Source organism: Pteropus alecto, unplaced genomic scaffold (genome assembly GCF_000325575.1).
Source record: "Pteropus alecto unplaced genomic scaffold, ASM32557v1 scaffold43, whole genome shotgun sequence".
NCBI classification, from domain to species: Eukaryota; Metazoa; Chordata; class Mammalia; order Chiroptera; family Pteropodidae; genus Pteropus; species Pteropus alecto.
Window position 1 is genome coordinate 56,707 of NW_006435764.1, and position 16,168 is coordinate 72,874.

Below are 16,168 nucleotides of genomic sequence, written 5' to 3' on the forward strand. Positions count from 1 at the left end.
CTGTAGCTCTGTCAAGGGCCCCTTCCTCCGGCTGCCCCGGCTGCACCAGCCCACCGGGCCCCGCGTTTCCCCAGGCCAGGCCGGAGCTGTGGAGGGGCTGCAGAGAGGCTGGGGCCACATGACGGCATCCTGGCAAGAAGACCGCCCATCAGGGCTGTTCTGCACTCACAAGGAGGGCCCACTTCCTGGACACCCCAGGTGGTGCCACGCCAAGGAAGTGGGGGGCCTCCATGACCCTCCAGCGAGCAGCCCATGGGCCTCTGACCTCTGACCTGCTAGGGAGACGGGGGTCCTGTGGAAACTCCTGCCAACAATGGGACCTCGAGCAGGGCTCTTTAGGCCTCGCCCTGTCCACCTCCCATGGTGGTCCCCCAACGTGGACCTTTGTTTCCAGCTGGGATGGGAGCACAGTGCCCCTTTTCCAGATAAGGGATCAAACGGGGCCTCAGCAGAGGCTCCTGGCTCTGAGCTCAGGTTGGGGGCAGCCAGCATTTCCAGTTACCACTGACACCACCCCACCCCTGACTGACCTGGGACTCAGGGCCCAGTGACAAGTGGCTGGTACTGAGGGCCCATCCCTGCCCTCAGCGTCCTCAGTGCAGCATCAGCTTCTCTACAGTCTTAATCCAACCCTGTCCCAGGCCTGCCAAGCCCTTTGTGGCCCTCAAGCACCACCTGGGGTGACCACCCCACAGAACGGGAGAGAATCCTCCCCACTGAGCCAGGGCCTGCTGGATGCAGCTGCAGCTGGTATGGCCTCTCCAGAGGTGACCAAGGACCCTGGGGCTGGTCGTCAGCCACCTGCCCCGAGCATGGGCAGGACTCGGAGCTGAGCTCTCCCTGGCCCCAGACCAGCCTCGCTGCCTCCCACAGCTTCTGCCAGGCTGGCCACTGCTGTGTGCCCATCTGAGCCACCAGCTCCCAGCTGCGCCCGGACATCCCCTCCCTCTGCTAGCGTCCATCGTCAGCCTCCCTTGCCCCCCAGGCCCACTCTCTAAGGGGAGTACAAAATCCCCTCGGCTCAAGCACTCTGGCGAACGGACCCTCCGAGTCCCAGCCCGCCCCCAGCCCCGCCTGCACCACCCAGCATCTTTGGCCCTGCACTCCGCACTCCGGGTTCCTGGAAAACCAGCCTTCTCGCCTCGGCCTGCGCGGTGGGGCTGCAGCCCGTACCCCGCCGAAGGCTTTGCTGCTCAGCACCCCTTAGTCTCCAAGCTGCTGCCCTCCTCTGGGGCGCGCAGCCCCTCTGCGCCTCGCACGTGCTGCGCCCCAGACGTCTCTCCAGAAGGAAAGCCCGTGCGTGAGAGGCTGTGGCCCGCAGGCCGAGGGGCCCCGGCCTGCTCTCCCGGGACCACGATGCCAGGTTCTCCCTCGCCACACACCCCACTCCCCGCGCTCCGCCTTCCGGGGGGTGGACTGGCCCTAGTCTCCCCACCCTCCAGGTGCGGTGACCCCGCGGTCCCGGACGCGCGGTGGGGGGGGCGGCGCAGCGGGCGGGGGGCGGGCCTAGGACCGCAGGCCGGGGACGCGCCCGGAGGGCGGGAGCGCGCTGACGGAGCTTCAGGGCGCGCACGCAGGCAGGCGCGCGCCAATGGCGATGTCCCCGCCGGGCGCCCCGCGTCCCCTGCTCGTTTCTCCGTATCTCCCCAGCACCTTGGGAGGCCTCTGGCCCGGGGTACGGACTTGGGACGTTGGTGGGAGTTCCCCACGCTCCCCGACTTTCCCCCTCCCTCTCCTGAGCAAAGGTCACGAGGAAGCCACTGCCCTCGGCGGGCGGAGCGGGAAGGCCCGAAGGGCCGGGACGCAGACCAGCTGGGGCTTCCGGGCAACGCGGGCAGCCGGCCCGGCTCTGAGGCACTTCCTGCAGGACCGCGCCCGCCACGGTCCAGAGGCTCCTCGGGGCACGGACCCTCTCATCCCACCCCAAGCTCCAGGCCTGGTCCAGGCTCCTGGGAGCCGGCGACCTCCACTCACCCCCGTGGGTCTGAGCCGTGACTGCCACTCACCTACTGCCAAGACCCGGGGCTCATGCGACCGCGAGGGCGGGGCGGCTCACCTGGGCCAGGTGCGCAGCGGCGACAGCCCCAGCGGCGGCTACAGGTGCAGCCCCGCCCAGCAGCCAGGGCCGAGGGCGGACCCAAGTGTCCCGCTTTGTGCCCAAGGCTGGCGCTCAAGGATGTCCTGCGTTCAGCTTAGTTACTGGGAACCGAGGCCGCCAGGCTTGGGGGCAGAGGCCAAACCGGCCCAACTAGCCGGGAGAGTCTCCGTGGCCTGGAGGACTCCTTGGAGATTCCACCGTCCCCAGGGGCTTTTGCGGTTGCGCCCCTCCCCCCACCCAGCTCTTCCTCTTCCTCCGGGAAGCCTGCCTAGAGTACCCTTCCCAAGCCCCAGGTGCAGGGAGGGTAAGACCTCACTTTCAGCAGCTCGTGGAGACCCAGAAGAGGGCCAGGAGGCTACCACGTCCTGACATCTCCCCATCTGGGCCTCGGTTTCCCAGCTAGCCCCAAGCACAGACACAATCCACCCAAAAGTTGACACAGAGGTTTTATTATAAAAAGTTCTGCTGGCTGAGAGGAGTCAGAGAGGTGAGGTCCGGGCCCCCGACCAGCCAGATTGGGGCGGGCAGGATCTGGGACCCAGAAGTCAGAGGGAGGCCAGCAAACGGCTGGTTTTCCTGTGCTGTGACTATATAAGGAGCCCCCCCTCCCAGTGGTATGGTGACAGTGGTCACCCAGAGTTCAAGTCAGGGTTATGCCAAGCCTGAGCCCTAACACATGGACCAGGTTTCACAGATCAGACAAGTGTGCTTCTCACAGACACCTCAAACGTACACGGCCCTCCCAGGACCCCCACAGATACCCCTTCCTCCTGGGACCCCTCACATACACCCATGTATACGTGGGCCTTCTTACAGCCCCCCCCACACACATAGCCATGGGCAGGGGTGGGGCGCGGTGGTGGCGGCTCTCAGTCTCGGCTCCCGGGTGCCAGTGACAGCTCTGGGTCCCCTACACGTCTGTGCTCTTGGGGCTGGAGCTGGAGGTGGGAGTGGAGTTCGGTGGCGGGGCCCACAGGCCCAGCCCCGCCCGCCCGCCCGGGGCGGCCCATACCCCAGTTTCTCCCGGAGGCTGCGGTACTTCTCCTCCAGAACCCTGTTCTTCACCGACTGAGGGACGTCAGGCACGAACCAGGCAGCCACGAGCTTGATGCACAAGGCCACGTGCTGGTGGTGGGAGCAGGGGCTGACTGGGGAGGCCAGCCAGCGGGGCTGGAAGCAGGGAGGAGGGTTGGAGCGGGCTGCACCCCCCAGACCCCCGTTCCGGCCCACCTCAAAGAGAATGAGGAAGGCCAGGCGGATGGCCAGGAGGATCCAGAACTGCTCGGAGAAGTTGTAGTCCAGCGCGTTGCGATAGTCCCGGTACCTGAGTGGAGAGGGCCTTGGGTCAGGGGTCAGGAGTTCAGAGGTTACTAGCGGGGATGGAAGCGTCAAACCTGCACTCAGTGACGTGCTCCGAGTCCTCTGTACTGACGGGGTCCTGGAAGTCCTTGGTGTGGAACACGGACAGGCTGTGGTTGATGTAGCCCGTGAGGCAGCTGTGGGGAGGGGTGGGGGCTGCGGGGTGAGGCCTCTCGGGCCTCGGAGGTGTTTCTCTGGAGCTAGTTCCTGTCTGGTGGGACCGTCAGTGTGGGACACAGCAAAGACCCCCTCCTCCATACCCCATGTGGGAGAGGGGCCGCTGGGGGAGGCGGATGGGGCCTGGGGCTGCCACCAGCTGCCTTCCCTGCCAGCAGCCGAGGGGCATCTTGGGGGAACCCCTGGAGGGCGAGAGTGCCACAGGGGGCCTGACGGGAGGGAGCCGTGGTGGTACTGCCTGCTCAGGACCCAGCTGGTGCAGGGACCCCAACCTCCCACCGGGGCCCCCGTCTGTGCAGGAGAGCAGGGCCACCCCAGGCAACGCCGACAGCATTGGAACGTTCCCCAGGCTCCCCTGGGCAAGGCCGTGGCTGGACTAGCTTTCCCGGAGTGTCTGGGCAGTGCGGTCCCCCCAGGGGCTGTGTGGCAGCACCCCTTACTCGACTGCGGGGCGCGCCCCATCTCGGCATGGGCCGTAGCGGTACTTGTACACCACTCGGGGGATGAACTCAGATGTGAAGGCGATGACCATCCCGTTGGCAATGACCGCCAGCACGCCGATAGTCTCCAGCACCTGCAGCCAGGTCCCTGGACCACAGCAGTGCGGTGAGGCCGTCCTGTCCCCCCAGCCACGACTGCTGGTACAGCCCACCACGCCTCCACCCATCGTTCCCCAAGGCCAGAAGCCTGGGTGGTCCCAGGGTCTTGTCACACCTCTGCCAATGGCACCCATCGCAGCTACGGGGCCAGGCCACTGACAGGAGACCTGGGCCACGGTGGACAGAGCCCCGCCTCTGGTCTCCTGACCCCTCGTCCTTGTCATGGACAGGAAGGGACTCAGGTCTCCCTGTCTCCCTCTTCTTCCTAGACACCCCAGCTGTCCCCGGGGTCCCCCTCCTGGGTTCCCACCCCAGGGTAGAACCCTTTAACCCGGGACCGAGACCGGGGCCTCTCCCACACGTATCCCTCCCTCTGCCCACATCCCACGCCCCCTTCCTTCTGTTCATCCCTGACACCTGTCCGTCTGGATGAGACCAGCCTGGGAGACTGAGGCCACCTGCTCTCAGTGCCTGCCCCTAGCTGCTAGACTCCTGCATGCACCAGCTCCCTGTTCTCAGAGTCCAGCTTCTCTGCCTGGGCCCCCAAGGGGGCTTCAGGGGTGGCTGGGGGCGGGAGGGAGGCACCTGTGAGGAATTGGCCAGCCCTGCCACTGTCTGGGGCCTGCGGGGGAGCCCCCCCAGCCCTGACCCCCTTCCCGGCAGGCCCTGGGGGAAGGCCTGGGGGGCTGTCTGTGGGGTGAGGGGGATTGTCTTGCCACTGCTGCTTAGAGTGTTTCAAGGGGACTGATGTGGTCCCAGCACCCTTTGCCACGCCTGTCCACCCCCCCACGTCTGGGCGCCCCGATCTGTGCAGCCGTCCCATTGGGCCCCTGACCGATGTCCTTGGCCTTGCGTGGCACCAGCCGCCGCTGCAGCCTAACCATCTTGATGGCGTCCAGGCGGATCTCCACGAGGTTGCTGAAGAGCGCGAGCAGCGGGGCGAGCGGGAAGGCGGCCACGAAGATGGTAGTGAAGCCGTACTGGATCACTGCGGGGGGCGGCACCCTGAGGGCCCGCCCCTGCGCCCCGGCCCCGCCCACCGCGCGTGCTCCCTCTGCCTCGGCCCCCCACAACCCCAGCCCCCCAGCTCCGGCCCACGCACTCATCTCCATGAACTCGTCAAACAGGCTGAAGGTGTTGACGGGGTTCAGGCGGTAGTTGCGCTGCCAGTCTCTCAGCTCGGGGTCCCGGGACTCGTGGCCCCGCATTGAGCGATACTTGAGGGCCAGCCACCTGGGGGTGACCAGAACCCGGTGGGGGACAGGGAGCGGGGGCGCAGGGGCCCCTCCGCCGGCCCTGGGAGGTAGGGAGGAGGGTGGGGCGCCCCGAGGAAGAAGGGGGGGTCCTCACGGGCGCAGGTACTCCATGCAGTTGCTGAGCGTTTGCTTCAGGCCCATGATGATGGCCATCTGCACGAACAGGTCCATCATGCAGCCACTGAGATGGCACTGCAGGCGGGGCAGGGACGGGAGGTCAGGCCTGGGAGGGAGGGCGGTTGGGGACAGGGCGGTTGGGGACAGGGCAGCAGGGCACCCGGGGCAGACTGACCTCCTCCAGCTTCCACAGGCCCGCCAGGCGCACGGACTTCCCAGGGTGGCCGTTGATCCTAGGGAGGACAGCAAGGCGGAGGGCAGCACCTTGCCTCTGACAGGGTGCGGGTGGCGCAGGACGGAAGGGGCAGCGGGGGCAGCGGGGGCAGTGGAGGGGAAGCGCAGGACGCCGGAGGCTACGCCCAAGCCCGCCGCACGCCACACGCACGCGCAGGCGAAAGCTCAGCCGGTCACTGGCTCAGGCGTGCGTTCTAGACGAGGCCTGCTGGCGGTGGGCTTGCCTCAGTTTCCCCCACGGAAACGGCACTGGAGTTGCTTTGTGTTTCAATCGCCTGCTTTCCGTAACACGGTAAAAAATACACACTCTATTAAGCCCCAGGTCAGGCTCACGCTCGGCGGCGAGATCCGCGAGGCTCGTCACAGTTCCTGACAACTGTGCAGCGCGGCTCTGGAACAGTGTAAATTTGCAAAAGAAGAAATTACTATTTTAGGAAACACGATCATGTACCTGGAAAACCAAAATAAACCAACTGAAAGACCGGCTGGCTAAATCAGCTGACAAGTGCTCGGAGACAAGGAAGCTGACCCCGGGGTCGGCTCGCTCTGCGGGGTGCAGTGGGACCCGCGGGAGATGCAGCAGGAGGTGTCTGTCACAGACATCAGCCACCACCGCAACGCAGCCACGGTGAAATGCATGACGAGTCTGGCCCCCGTGGGAAGAAAACTGTAAAACTACTAAAGAACGTTAAAGAAAAAAGAGGAAGAGGAAAAGACTTGAATATCAAAAACCTCTTCATCAATAGGAAAACTCAGGATTGTGTTTTGCGTGTAGACGGAGTGACGCCCCCGAAGACGTCCACGTCCCAGTTCCTGGAGCCCGTGGCTCAGCGCGCAAGTGTGCGACGGACGTGAGTTGTCACCTTACACGGCGGGCGGCATTAAGGTCGCTGCCAGCTGACCTGACAGTGGGGAGGGTATCCCGGGTTATCTGGGCACGCCCAGTGTGATCCTGCGGGTCCTTCAGTGGGCACGCGGCGGGGCCGGGCGGGGCCGCAGAGCCGGCAGGACAAGGACTCAGCGCTGCCGCTGGCTTTGCAGACAGAGGAGGAAGGGGCCAGGGCCCCGGGCGCTCGGGCGGCCTCGCAGAGCTGAGGAAGCGGACAGACGCTCTGCCGGGCGAACGCCAGCCCCGCAGCGCTCGGATTCCGCCCCGCGAGGCCCCTTTGGGACTTCGGGTCTACACAACGGTACGATAACAACTTCGTGTTGCTCAAAGCCAGAAAGCTGTGGTCATCCGCTATGGCAGCAATGGAAAATCAACGCGGTGTCCACGTTGGTTCTCCCTAGAAAACGTATGATTTTACTGCAGTCTTAAGCTAAATCCCACAGAATCCCGCCATAGATTGACAGAATGATTCTAAAGCTTACCTAGAATAATAAACGTGTAAATAACCATTAAAAAAAAAAAAAGGCGAAGCAAGAAAGAAGAGTGAGGAGCTCGGGCCCATCTGGCAGTAAAGTCCAACACACACACAAAATAATTTTTTTTAAAAGTACAACATAAGCAGGGTCGGGCCTGGTCAGTACTTGGATGGGAGACCAGCTAGGAAGACCAGGTGCTGTAGGTGTAAAAAATAAAAAAATAAGGGATTGTAAGCCGACAAGGTCCTTGCAATCTGTGAGGTCAACCAAGGGCTGCCTCGCCTAAAAAATAAAAATAAATCAAAATTTTAAAAAAAGCACAACACGGCAACCTACAGTGAGGTCGGGGTCACACAGGGTCCCGTCCTCTGCCCCTCACGGCCCAACAGACCCCTCATGAGTCAATGATTTGAGTCTTTAAAATGTTGAAGCCATGAATATCTAAAGGAAATCACAGCTGAACACATGCTTAATCTTGAGAAGGGGGCCTTTTGAGCACGGCCTGAAAAACAGACACCGTAAAGGAACAAAGGTCACGACGAAGGTCGCAGCAGGGACGGGCGCGGCGTCCGGGCAGCATGAGGGGGCTGGGAGGAGCTGCACGCATCCAGAGGAGCCCCCTGAGCTCGGACCGCGAGCAGAAGACGCTCCCCTGAAGGGTCAGAAACCAGAGTGGGGACACTGGGGCGGCAATGGGGCGGCAATGGGAGGAAAGAAGCCAAGGAAATGAGATGGCCGATGCCGGACGTCATCAGACGCAAGACGCCTGAAAACGCCTCGGAACCGAAGGCTGGCGGGCTCCAGCCCGGTGTATGTGGCAGGTCCTTCTCATGGGACACACATGGACTCCACAGCCAGGCCTGCTACATCACTGGGAACCCGGCAAAGGACAAGGCCCACTCCCTATGGGGCCACCGTTCCTGAGACTCAGTGAACAAGGAAGAGCATGGCGTGTCCTGGGTGGCCGAGGGGACGGCAAGGCTGCGAGATTGGGGACGAGCTGGTGGACAGGGTAAGGCTGGGGTGCCGGCAGGACCTCAGAGTGAGCATGTCGACAGGCAGCCAGGTCTGTGGGTCTGGACAGGGCTGAGGCGAGAGTGTGGGCCTCAGTGGTGTTTGTCACGGTGCTAACGTCACCAGCCGGGTCCTTCGGGAGAACAGGCAAAGCCAGCAGCTGGAGGGGGGCGACCAGTACTGAGGAAAGAGAGGCAGGAGGGGGAGGACCAGAATCTGGATGTGCCAGTGAGAGGATTCTTTGAAAGAAACGTGACAGCTGCTATGTGACGGCGGTCACCCAGCAGACAGAAGCATGTGGAACGCAAGAGGCCCACTCAGGCCCGCGGCTGAGAATTCCAGACGCCTGGGGACGTGAGAAGAGGCCGTCACGCCTGCAACAGCGCAGACCGCATGCCGGAGGGCAGGTCGCCTCTGCTGGGCTCCGGCCTCGCTGAAGCAGGAGCGCAGCGCGGCTGCTTCCCGCCGTCCCTCCCCGGGATGCTCCGGGGCCCGAGGCCCTACGCAGATGGAAGGGCCACGCACAGCCCCAAGGAGAGGGCACAGCCAGGACGGGCTCCCCAAGGACAGGCGAACTCGCGCGACCTCTGATGTCTTTGAACATCTCAGAGGAGCCGGGATTTGATAAAGTTCTGGTAAGGAGTTTGGGATCGGTCGGCACCACGTGTGTGCCTTACGAAATGTAATCAAACCCACAACAAACGGGGCAATGATTTTCTAAAGAGAAGACGGAAAAGTGTGTATCGTTTGAACCAAAGGGGTCCATTTCGCTAATTAGAAGGGTGAGGGGAAGTGCTTGCCCGCGGCAGCTTTATTTGCAAAGCTCAGAACCGGAAAGAACCCAACAGGGGCTTAAAGCAGTTTCCGCTCCCCGCAAAGAACACCCCAGCCGTGGGAATCAGAAGAGGCCACGGCCCGTTCTCGCTGTAGAAAGTGGTCGTTATTCACAGGACAGAACCACCGAGGCCCATAGCTGTGTGTGTGCGCATGTCAGTGTGTGCAAAAGTCTGCTTAGACCCGCAGACGGTGACGTCAGGCGTCCCCTCGGGGACCGGACAGCAGAGCTGGGGTGAACCGTAGGCTTCCTCCACAGATTTCTATCCTGACTTTCCGCTTGTTCTGAGCACGAATTACTTTAAAAATTAAAAAGAGCAGGCCTTTCCATGCGTCAGCGGGGAAGGGACGCGGGGTGGCCCTCACCTGCCCAGGATGAAGGCGACGTAGACGAGGGAGGAGAAGTGGGTGAAGAACTGCAGCGTGAAGAACTTGACGGTGAACTTGCTCTCTCGCTCCGAGAAGGTCCTGGGTTTCTCTGGGATGAGACGTGGGACCGTTCCTCGCCTGTCCCTAGCCCCGAGACGGCCCCACTCCTGGCCTGCCCCTGCGTCAATGCCTGCAACCTTCACCTGTCTCTCAGGTGCGAGCTTCTACCCTCCGGTGGCAGAGGGGGTGCGGACTGCAGGAAGGGCCCCTGCTCCCACCCAGGGCTCTGGGATCCCAGCCTTGAGTGCCCCCTCGGCCTCCCACGTCTCCCCAGAGGCCAGGCCAGGGCTGAGGGCCCCTGCGCTCACCGAAGTCACAAAGCTTCAGGGCCACGATCTTGTTGATCTGCGTGAGGGGAGACGAGGCTCACTTTGGGCCTCAGGGGGGACGCCCCTCCCTGCCTGTCCCTTGCTCCACCCACCGACCTTGGTCATGAAGAGGATGGTCACATAATGCACCAGGGCCCCCGTCACCACCACGGCCGTGGTCACCTGCTCCTCCAGGAAGGGCAAGGCCAAGTTGCTGAGGACGGCGGCGGCCAGGACACGGTAGACGACCAGGACGTGGGCCATGCCAATCATGAGGCAGATCTGCGGGGGTGGGCGGGGCCTTGGGAGGGCTGTCCCCGCTGTGTCTCCAGCCGCCCCCCACAGGCTCCCAGGAATACCATGAACAGAGACAGGATGAGGATGATGGTGCTTCTCAGGTAGGAGTGCTGGTGTGGCTGGAGCTTGTAGTCAGGGCAGTTAATGAGCTCGAGTGCCACTTCTTCCTGGGGACGGCCCCAGACACGCCTCAGACACGGGGGACGGTCCTCAGACACGGGGGATGGGCCTCAGACACGGGGTCGGGCCTCAGACACAGACGGGCCTCAGACACGGAGGCCTCAGATATGGGGACACAGGGGATGGGCCTCAGACACGGGGACGGGCCTCAGACACGGGGGACGGGCCTCAGACACGGGGCACGGTCCTCAGACACGGGGCACGGTCCTCAGACACGGAGGACGGGCCTCAGACACGGGGGACGGGCCTCAGACACAGACGGGCCTCAGACACTCAGACATGGGAACATATGCCTCAGACATGGGGGACAGGCCTCAGATATGGGGACACAGGGGAGAGGCCTCAGACACGGGGGACGGGCCTCAGACATGGGGGATGGGCCTCAGACACAGACAGGCCTCAGACACTCAGACATGGGAACACATGCCTCAGACACGGGGGACGGGCCTCAGACACGGGGGACGGGCCTCAGACACAGACGGGCCTCAGACACGGGAACACATGTCTCAGACATGGGGATGCAGGCCTCTGGGACGGCAGGGGCAGGCGTGGGCCGCACGGGGCCCTGGGAAGAGCCTGCCCTGTGGGCGCCCTGGCTGCAGCTCACCTGGTCCTCATCCCACCCATACAGGTCCCAATGCAGGACCACACGGGCTCGCTGCCTCTTCCAGATCTCCAGGAACACAGTGGCTGCAGTGGGAGCAAGGCGGGAGTCACGTGTGTCCCTGGGGTAGGTCTGGGGTGGCGCCCAGGGCGCTGGTGCAGGGTGGTCCCGGAGCTCAGGCTGGCCCCAGGTGCTCGCAGCGACTCACCCCACAGAGCCATGAAGATGGCAAACAGCACGGTGCCCTCGTTGTCGAAGAGGTGGGTGAGCTGGGGAGAGGGTGCGGGGCTGGGGCCGGCTTCCCCGCTCCGCGGCCCCCCAGGGTCCCCCGGCTCTGCTCCCCCTGGCCTTCCACCCTTCAGAGGACAGGCCAGCCGGCGCCCCCACAGCCCACGGAGTCCGGCGGCGACCCCCAGGGCAGCAAACCTTAGCAAAGGTGCAGGTGTCCGAGAGGCGCTGGTACCTGCGCCTGTGGTCACCGCGAGGACACATGAGGATGTCGTGGGCCTCGCAGATCTCCTTGCTGGGGATGCAGGGACCTTTGCTGCTGCCAGGCCTCTCCCCGGACCAGCGCCCCTCCCCCGCACCCTGCCCAGCCCCCACCTGATCTGGCTGGCATGGAACAGGGAGAAGCCGCTCAGGAAGATGATGAGGCCGGCCACCGCGGCGGGCACCAGCATGTAGGTGTACCAGCCAAGCCAGGCGAAGTACAGGGCCACCTTCTCACCGAAGTAGTTCCTGTGGGCACAGCTGCCTGTCAGGGCCACCCCACCAGAGGTGACGTCACCCGGGCGGGGCACGCCACACGTGGGGACGTGGGGTGTCTATACTGACAGCATCAGTATGTCTAAGCGGGGTACACCGACACATCTGCGGGTGCATGGGTGTGTCTGTGGGCGCATAGCTGTGTCTGTGGGTACGTGGGTGTGTCTGTGGGCGCATAGCTGTGTCTGTGGGTACGTGGGTGTGCCTGTGGGTGAGTAGCTGTGTCTGTGGGTGCGTAGATGTGTCTGTGGGTGCGTAGCTGTGTCTGTGGGTACGTGGGTGTGCCTGTGGGTGCGTAGCTGTGTCTGTGGGTGCGTAGCTGTGTCTGTGGGTACGTGGGTGTGCCTGTGGGTGAGTAGCTGTGTCTGTGGGTGCGTAGATGTGTCTGTGGGTGCGTAGCTGTGTCTGTGGGTACGTGGGTGTGCCTGTGGGTGCGTAGCTGTGTCTGTGGGTGCGTAGCTGTGGGTCTGTGGACGTGGGTGTGCCTGTGGGTGAGTAGCTGTGTCTGTGGGTGCGTAGATGTGTCTGTGGGTGCGTAGCTGTGTCTGTGGGTACGTGGGTGTGCCTGTGGGTGCGTAGCTGTGTCTGTGGGTGCGTAGCTGTGTCTGTGGAGGCGCATTGTGTCTGTGGGTGCGTGAGCGCGTCTGTGGGTGCGTAGCTGTGTCTGTGGGTGCGTAGGTGTGTCGTCTGTGGAGGCGTAGCTGTGTCTGAGCCCGTAGGTGTGTCTGCAGGGGCGTGGCGTGGGGGGCACAGGTGATTTGTTTGGGCCGGTATCACCTGATATCATCGATCGGCTGCTCGCGGACCATGTTCCTCCACCGGGCCCATTTCTTCTTCAGGCCTTCCTCGCCCTGGCACAAGTGGCAGTGAGGGCTTCCCGCCTCACGTCCCGCCCTCGGGCACTCTCCCAGGCGGCCCGCCCCTCACCTTGTGCAGGGGGAACTTGGTCTCAAAGACCTTTTCCTTCACCAAATCATGGAATGTGTCTACAGGTCACAGGGAGCCTCGGGTCAGAGGGGAGCGGGCTGAGGGAGGGCCCTGCCCGCTCTCCCTATGACGATGCCCCTCCTGGCCACCACACGCCCACCTGCCCACTCCGTCCTCACCGCCATCTGCCGTCTTGCTGTTCAGGACAAAGTTGATGATTCGGATTCTAGAACACAAGAGTTGGCTCAGGGTGGCGCCGTGTGACGCCGCCCTCTGTCTGGCCGGATCCCCAGCCCCCTGCCTGGCGGCCTGACCAGAGCTTGAACCCAGGACTCGGCTGGGAGCCCACCCCTGTCCTCCTTATCCTCCCAGGGTCCAGCCGCCCCGTGGCTCCAGGATGGGGCTCTCTCGGGGGTGGTCCCTCTCCCCCAGCCACCTGGCCCGACCCTCTACCTCCAATCACACCTCCCACCTGGAGCCCCGCACGTGTCCAGAGCACACCCTGCGCCTTCGGGAGCGCGAGTCCTCTTTACCCCACTGGGAGCCGTTTTGACTATGTGGAGACTGAGGCTCAGAGAGGTCGAATAACTCGCCAAAGGTCACACAGCTAAGAAGCGGCTGAGCCACACCCCTCTGGTCACCCCCCTATGGGGCACTCACCCCAGGCTGTTCCCGCAGCCCCACCGAGGTGCCTCTGCTCAGTGCCCTCCCCTTGTCCCCCCCGCAGCTGTGCCAGTCCCCCTGTGTCCACCCGAGGCCCCTCCATCGCCTCATATCCAGATGCCAGGAGCGGTGTTCACCAGTCTCCACTGACGGGGCCTCAGGCGAGTTCAGAGGGGCCTGGGACGAGTCAGGCAGGTGATGGAGGAAGGGCGTGGGAGGGCAGGTGGACCAGCTTGTAGGGCTAGAGGGTTAGTGGGGAGAAGCAGGTGCTTGGAGAGGAGAGGTAGGGACCCACCTCTGGCTTCAGAGCCAAGAGGGATGGCTGCTCTCGGCCTCTCCATATCCTGCCCAGCCTTGAAGTCTGAGGTCGCAGCCCCATGTAACGTTCAGAACACCCCAAGAGGGAGAGCGGTCATTGTCCCTTTTCGCAGATACAGAAGCTGCAGCCCAGAGACCCGAGGCCACGCTTGGGAGCCTCGCATGCCCGGACCAGGCACGTGGTGGGCAGGGCTGCCCCAGGCCTGGCTCTGGGCCTCTCACCTGGTGGTGGTTGGGATGAGGGTGGTCCCGGCCGACTCCACTCGGGGGGCTGGACCCTCGGGCTCCATGAGGAGCATGCGGTACAGGTCGAAGATCCTGCTGTCAGCTTGGACCCCAAAGAACACCTTCTCCTTGTCTTCCTTAACCTGGGGGTGGGGCCGCATGGGAACACGCAAGCACAAGGCCATGGGCCACCTCTCCAGACCGCTCCCCAGGAGCCACCCGGCACCCACAACTCCTGCCCCCAGGCGCCAGTGCCAGCCCACCTTGTAACGGAAGCCCTTCCTCCTGAGGTCTTCCAGGAAGCTCTGCTGCTGGCGGACACACCTGGGGCTCCTCTGGGTGCGGCGGTCGGCCACAAGGACGTAGTCCCACGGCTCAGGGGCCTCGGTCTGGAGGAAGGAGATAGGGGGCAGGTGCAGGGCCGCGGGGGGCAGGGCCAGGGCCGGGTTGGTGGGAGGGGCCAAGCACAGGAGGCTTCGGAGCAGCGACTCACCTCAGAAGCGCTGACCTCCATCAGCGGGATGCTGTCTCCTTCGGTCCCCACCAGGATGCGGAAGCTGTCTTCACCCTGCAGCGGGGCAAACAGAAGGACCCGCTCGTTCCCACAGCAGAGCAGCTCCTGAGCCAGGCACAACGGCACCAAGGGGCTCAAAACGTGGAGCTGGGGGTGGCAGGGACGAGTCAGCTGTTCCGGTAGGGCAGTGTCTGGGGAAGGGCCAGGAGGCCCTGGACGGCAGCACGAAGGGCCAGCAAAGATCCGTCTGGAATCCGTGAGAAAAGACGGCCCAGCGTGAAGGGGGCCGAAGACACAGACGGGGACTTCCCAGGAAGGGAGCAGGGACAAGGCGACACGCGGGGATCGGGAGAGGCGAGGAAGCGTGGTCAGGGGCTGTGTGGCACCTCTGCCCCGCGGCCACACACAGCACCAAAGGCCACCGAACCCCTGCGTGTTGCGGGGGGCACCCCTGGTGCAAGGATTTGGGAAACAAAACAGAACGTCCCACGGCCGGGCCCGGCCACCCCCGGGGAAGCGGACAGGGTGATCGCCGTAGCACGGCATCCAAACAGTGGAAACAGCACACGTGCCCACTGGCGGGGGGTGGATGAAGACCCTGTGCTGTCCCCGCATGGTGGCGGGTCGTGCAGCAGTGACACAGATGGGCCGCTGCCTTGCGTGCGGCGTTGGGGACCATGGTGACATGGTACTGAGCTCTGTAAAGCTAGGTGGGATGAGCCCCTCAGGGGTAACTGCTGTGGGACATTGAGGCCGGACACAGACGCCGACGCCAGTGGGCAGAGACTTAAGAGGGCGTGGATGAGTGCACACCCTCCACGTGTCCCCCCGAGGGGCACTCGTGGTTACTGGGTCACACATGCTCCCACCATGGAGCTGAATCCCCCTCAGTGCCCTGGGCTGCGCTCAGCACCCGGTGGAGAAAGCGTGGACGGCAAAGGAGTCACTTTAGAGGAGAAACGTGGCAGACGCCCCTGCCCAAGCAATGACCCTCACGGTGACGTCACTTATGTCAGGGACCCTCAGACAGGAGGTGATGCGATAGTGTGAGGTCTCCTTTCTGAAACCTAGAGTGCCATCTCAGTACGAGAATCATCAGAGGGACTTTGTCCAGACCCGAGCTGACCCAAGAGGCAGATGGCCAAGGTGATGATGAACGCCACATGGGACCCTGAACTGACGGGGACAGGAAAGGACACTGGGAAAGCTGGTGACATCGGTGTCAGGATGGCTGTGGGGGGCTCCTCATTGTGACCCGGGCCCCAGGGGATGGGGCGCTGACTTCAGGGGAAGCAGGACACGGGGCGCCCTGAACCATCTTCATCACTCTTTAAGCATCCTCACAGGTGTGCCGAAGCTGCAGCAGCGGGCTCCGAGGGCGGACACAAAGTGACCCAGGCCCCTCCGCTGGGGCAGCCCGGCCACTGAGGGGTAGGGGACAAGGGCAGTCAGAGCAAGTGCACGGAGGAGCCCTGGGGCCGAGATACAGGGGGAGGATTCTGCCCACGCGTGTGCCCTCGGGCAAAATCACCCCTCCTCCAGCCGTGGCCTTGACAGTGTCTGCCCCACGGGGCTTTACTCCATGCACCCTGTAGCCCCACTGCCGTGCTGAGCACGTGTGTGCCTGGGTGACAGGGACCGTGACCCAGGTCCCAGCCGGCAGCTCCCCAGGGAGGCACATGGGCCCTGGAGGGACAGAAATCTGCAGCATCCCAGGGGAAAGGGTGCGGGGGGGTCTCGGGGGACTGTATCCACTAGAGTACCCCACCTCGCGCCAACCGCCCACCTCACCAAAGCCCCCACTGGCCTTGGCCTCATGTCGGCCCACCACTGCCTAATGCCCCCAGGCCCAGCCCCAGGCCCAGCCCCTGCCCCAGCCCCCAGC

At 63.8% G+C, this 16,168-nt stretch overlaps 1 protein-coding gene across 1 annotated transcript in view; it reads right to left on the reverse strand.

Moving 5' to 3' along the window:
- Positions 1-3,008: 3,008 nt before the first annotated feature.
- Positions 3,009-16,168, reverse strand: part of ANO9 (anoctamin 9) — a 16,368-nt gene continuing 3,208 nt past the window's right edge. Inside the window, exons 2-24 of the mRNA XM_015588658.1 lie at positions 14,263-14,430; positions 14,033-14,158; positions 13,767-13,912; positions 12,743-12,807; positions 12,564-12,622; positions 12,414-12,487; positions 11,475-11,609; positions 11,298-11,394; positions 11,080-11,140; positions 10,875-10,957; positions 10,150-10,254; positions 9,908-10,072; positions 9,791-9,827; positions 9,420-9,531; positions 5,782-5,839; positions 5,584-5,681; positions 5,336-5,466; positions 5,069-5,221; positions 4,075-4,222; positions 3,493-3,594; positions 3,329-3,422; positions 3,105-3,223; positions 3,009-3,036 (exon numbers count right to left, since the gene is read on the reverse strand). Of these exons, the coding sequence (XP_015444144.1) occupies positions 3,009-3,036; positions 3,105-3,223; positions 3,329-3,422; positions 3,493-3,594; positions 4,075-4,222; positions 5,069-5,221; positions 5,336-5,466; positions 5,584-5,681; positions 5,782-5,839; positions 9,420-9,531; positions 9,791-9,827; positions 9,908-10,072; positions 10,150-10,254; positions 10,875-10,957; positions 11,080-11,140; positions 11,298-11,394; positions 11,475-11,609; positions 12,414-12,487; positions 12,564-12,622; positions 12,743-12,807; positions 13,767-13,912; positions 14,033-14,158; positions 14,263-14,430 (2,364 nt within the window). The remainder of the gene's footprint in view (positions 3,037-3,104; positions 3,224-3,328; positions 3,423-3,492; positions 3,595-4,074; positions 4,223-5,068; positions 5,222-5,335; positions 5,467-5,583; positions 5,682-5,781; positions 5,840-9,419; positions 9,532-9,790; positions 9,828-9,907; positions 10,073-10,149; positions 10,255-10,874; positions 10,958-11,079; positions 11,141-11,297; positions 11,395-11,474; positions 11,610-12,413; positions 12,488-12,563; positions 12,623-12,742; positions 12,808-13,766; positions 13,913-14,032; positions 14,159-14,262; positions 14,431-16,168) is intronic.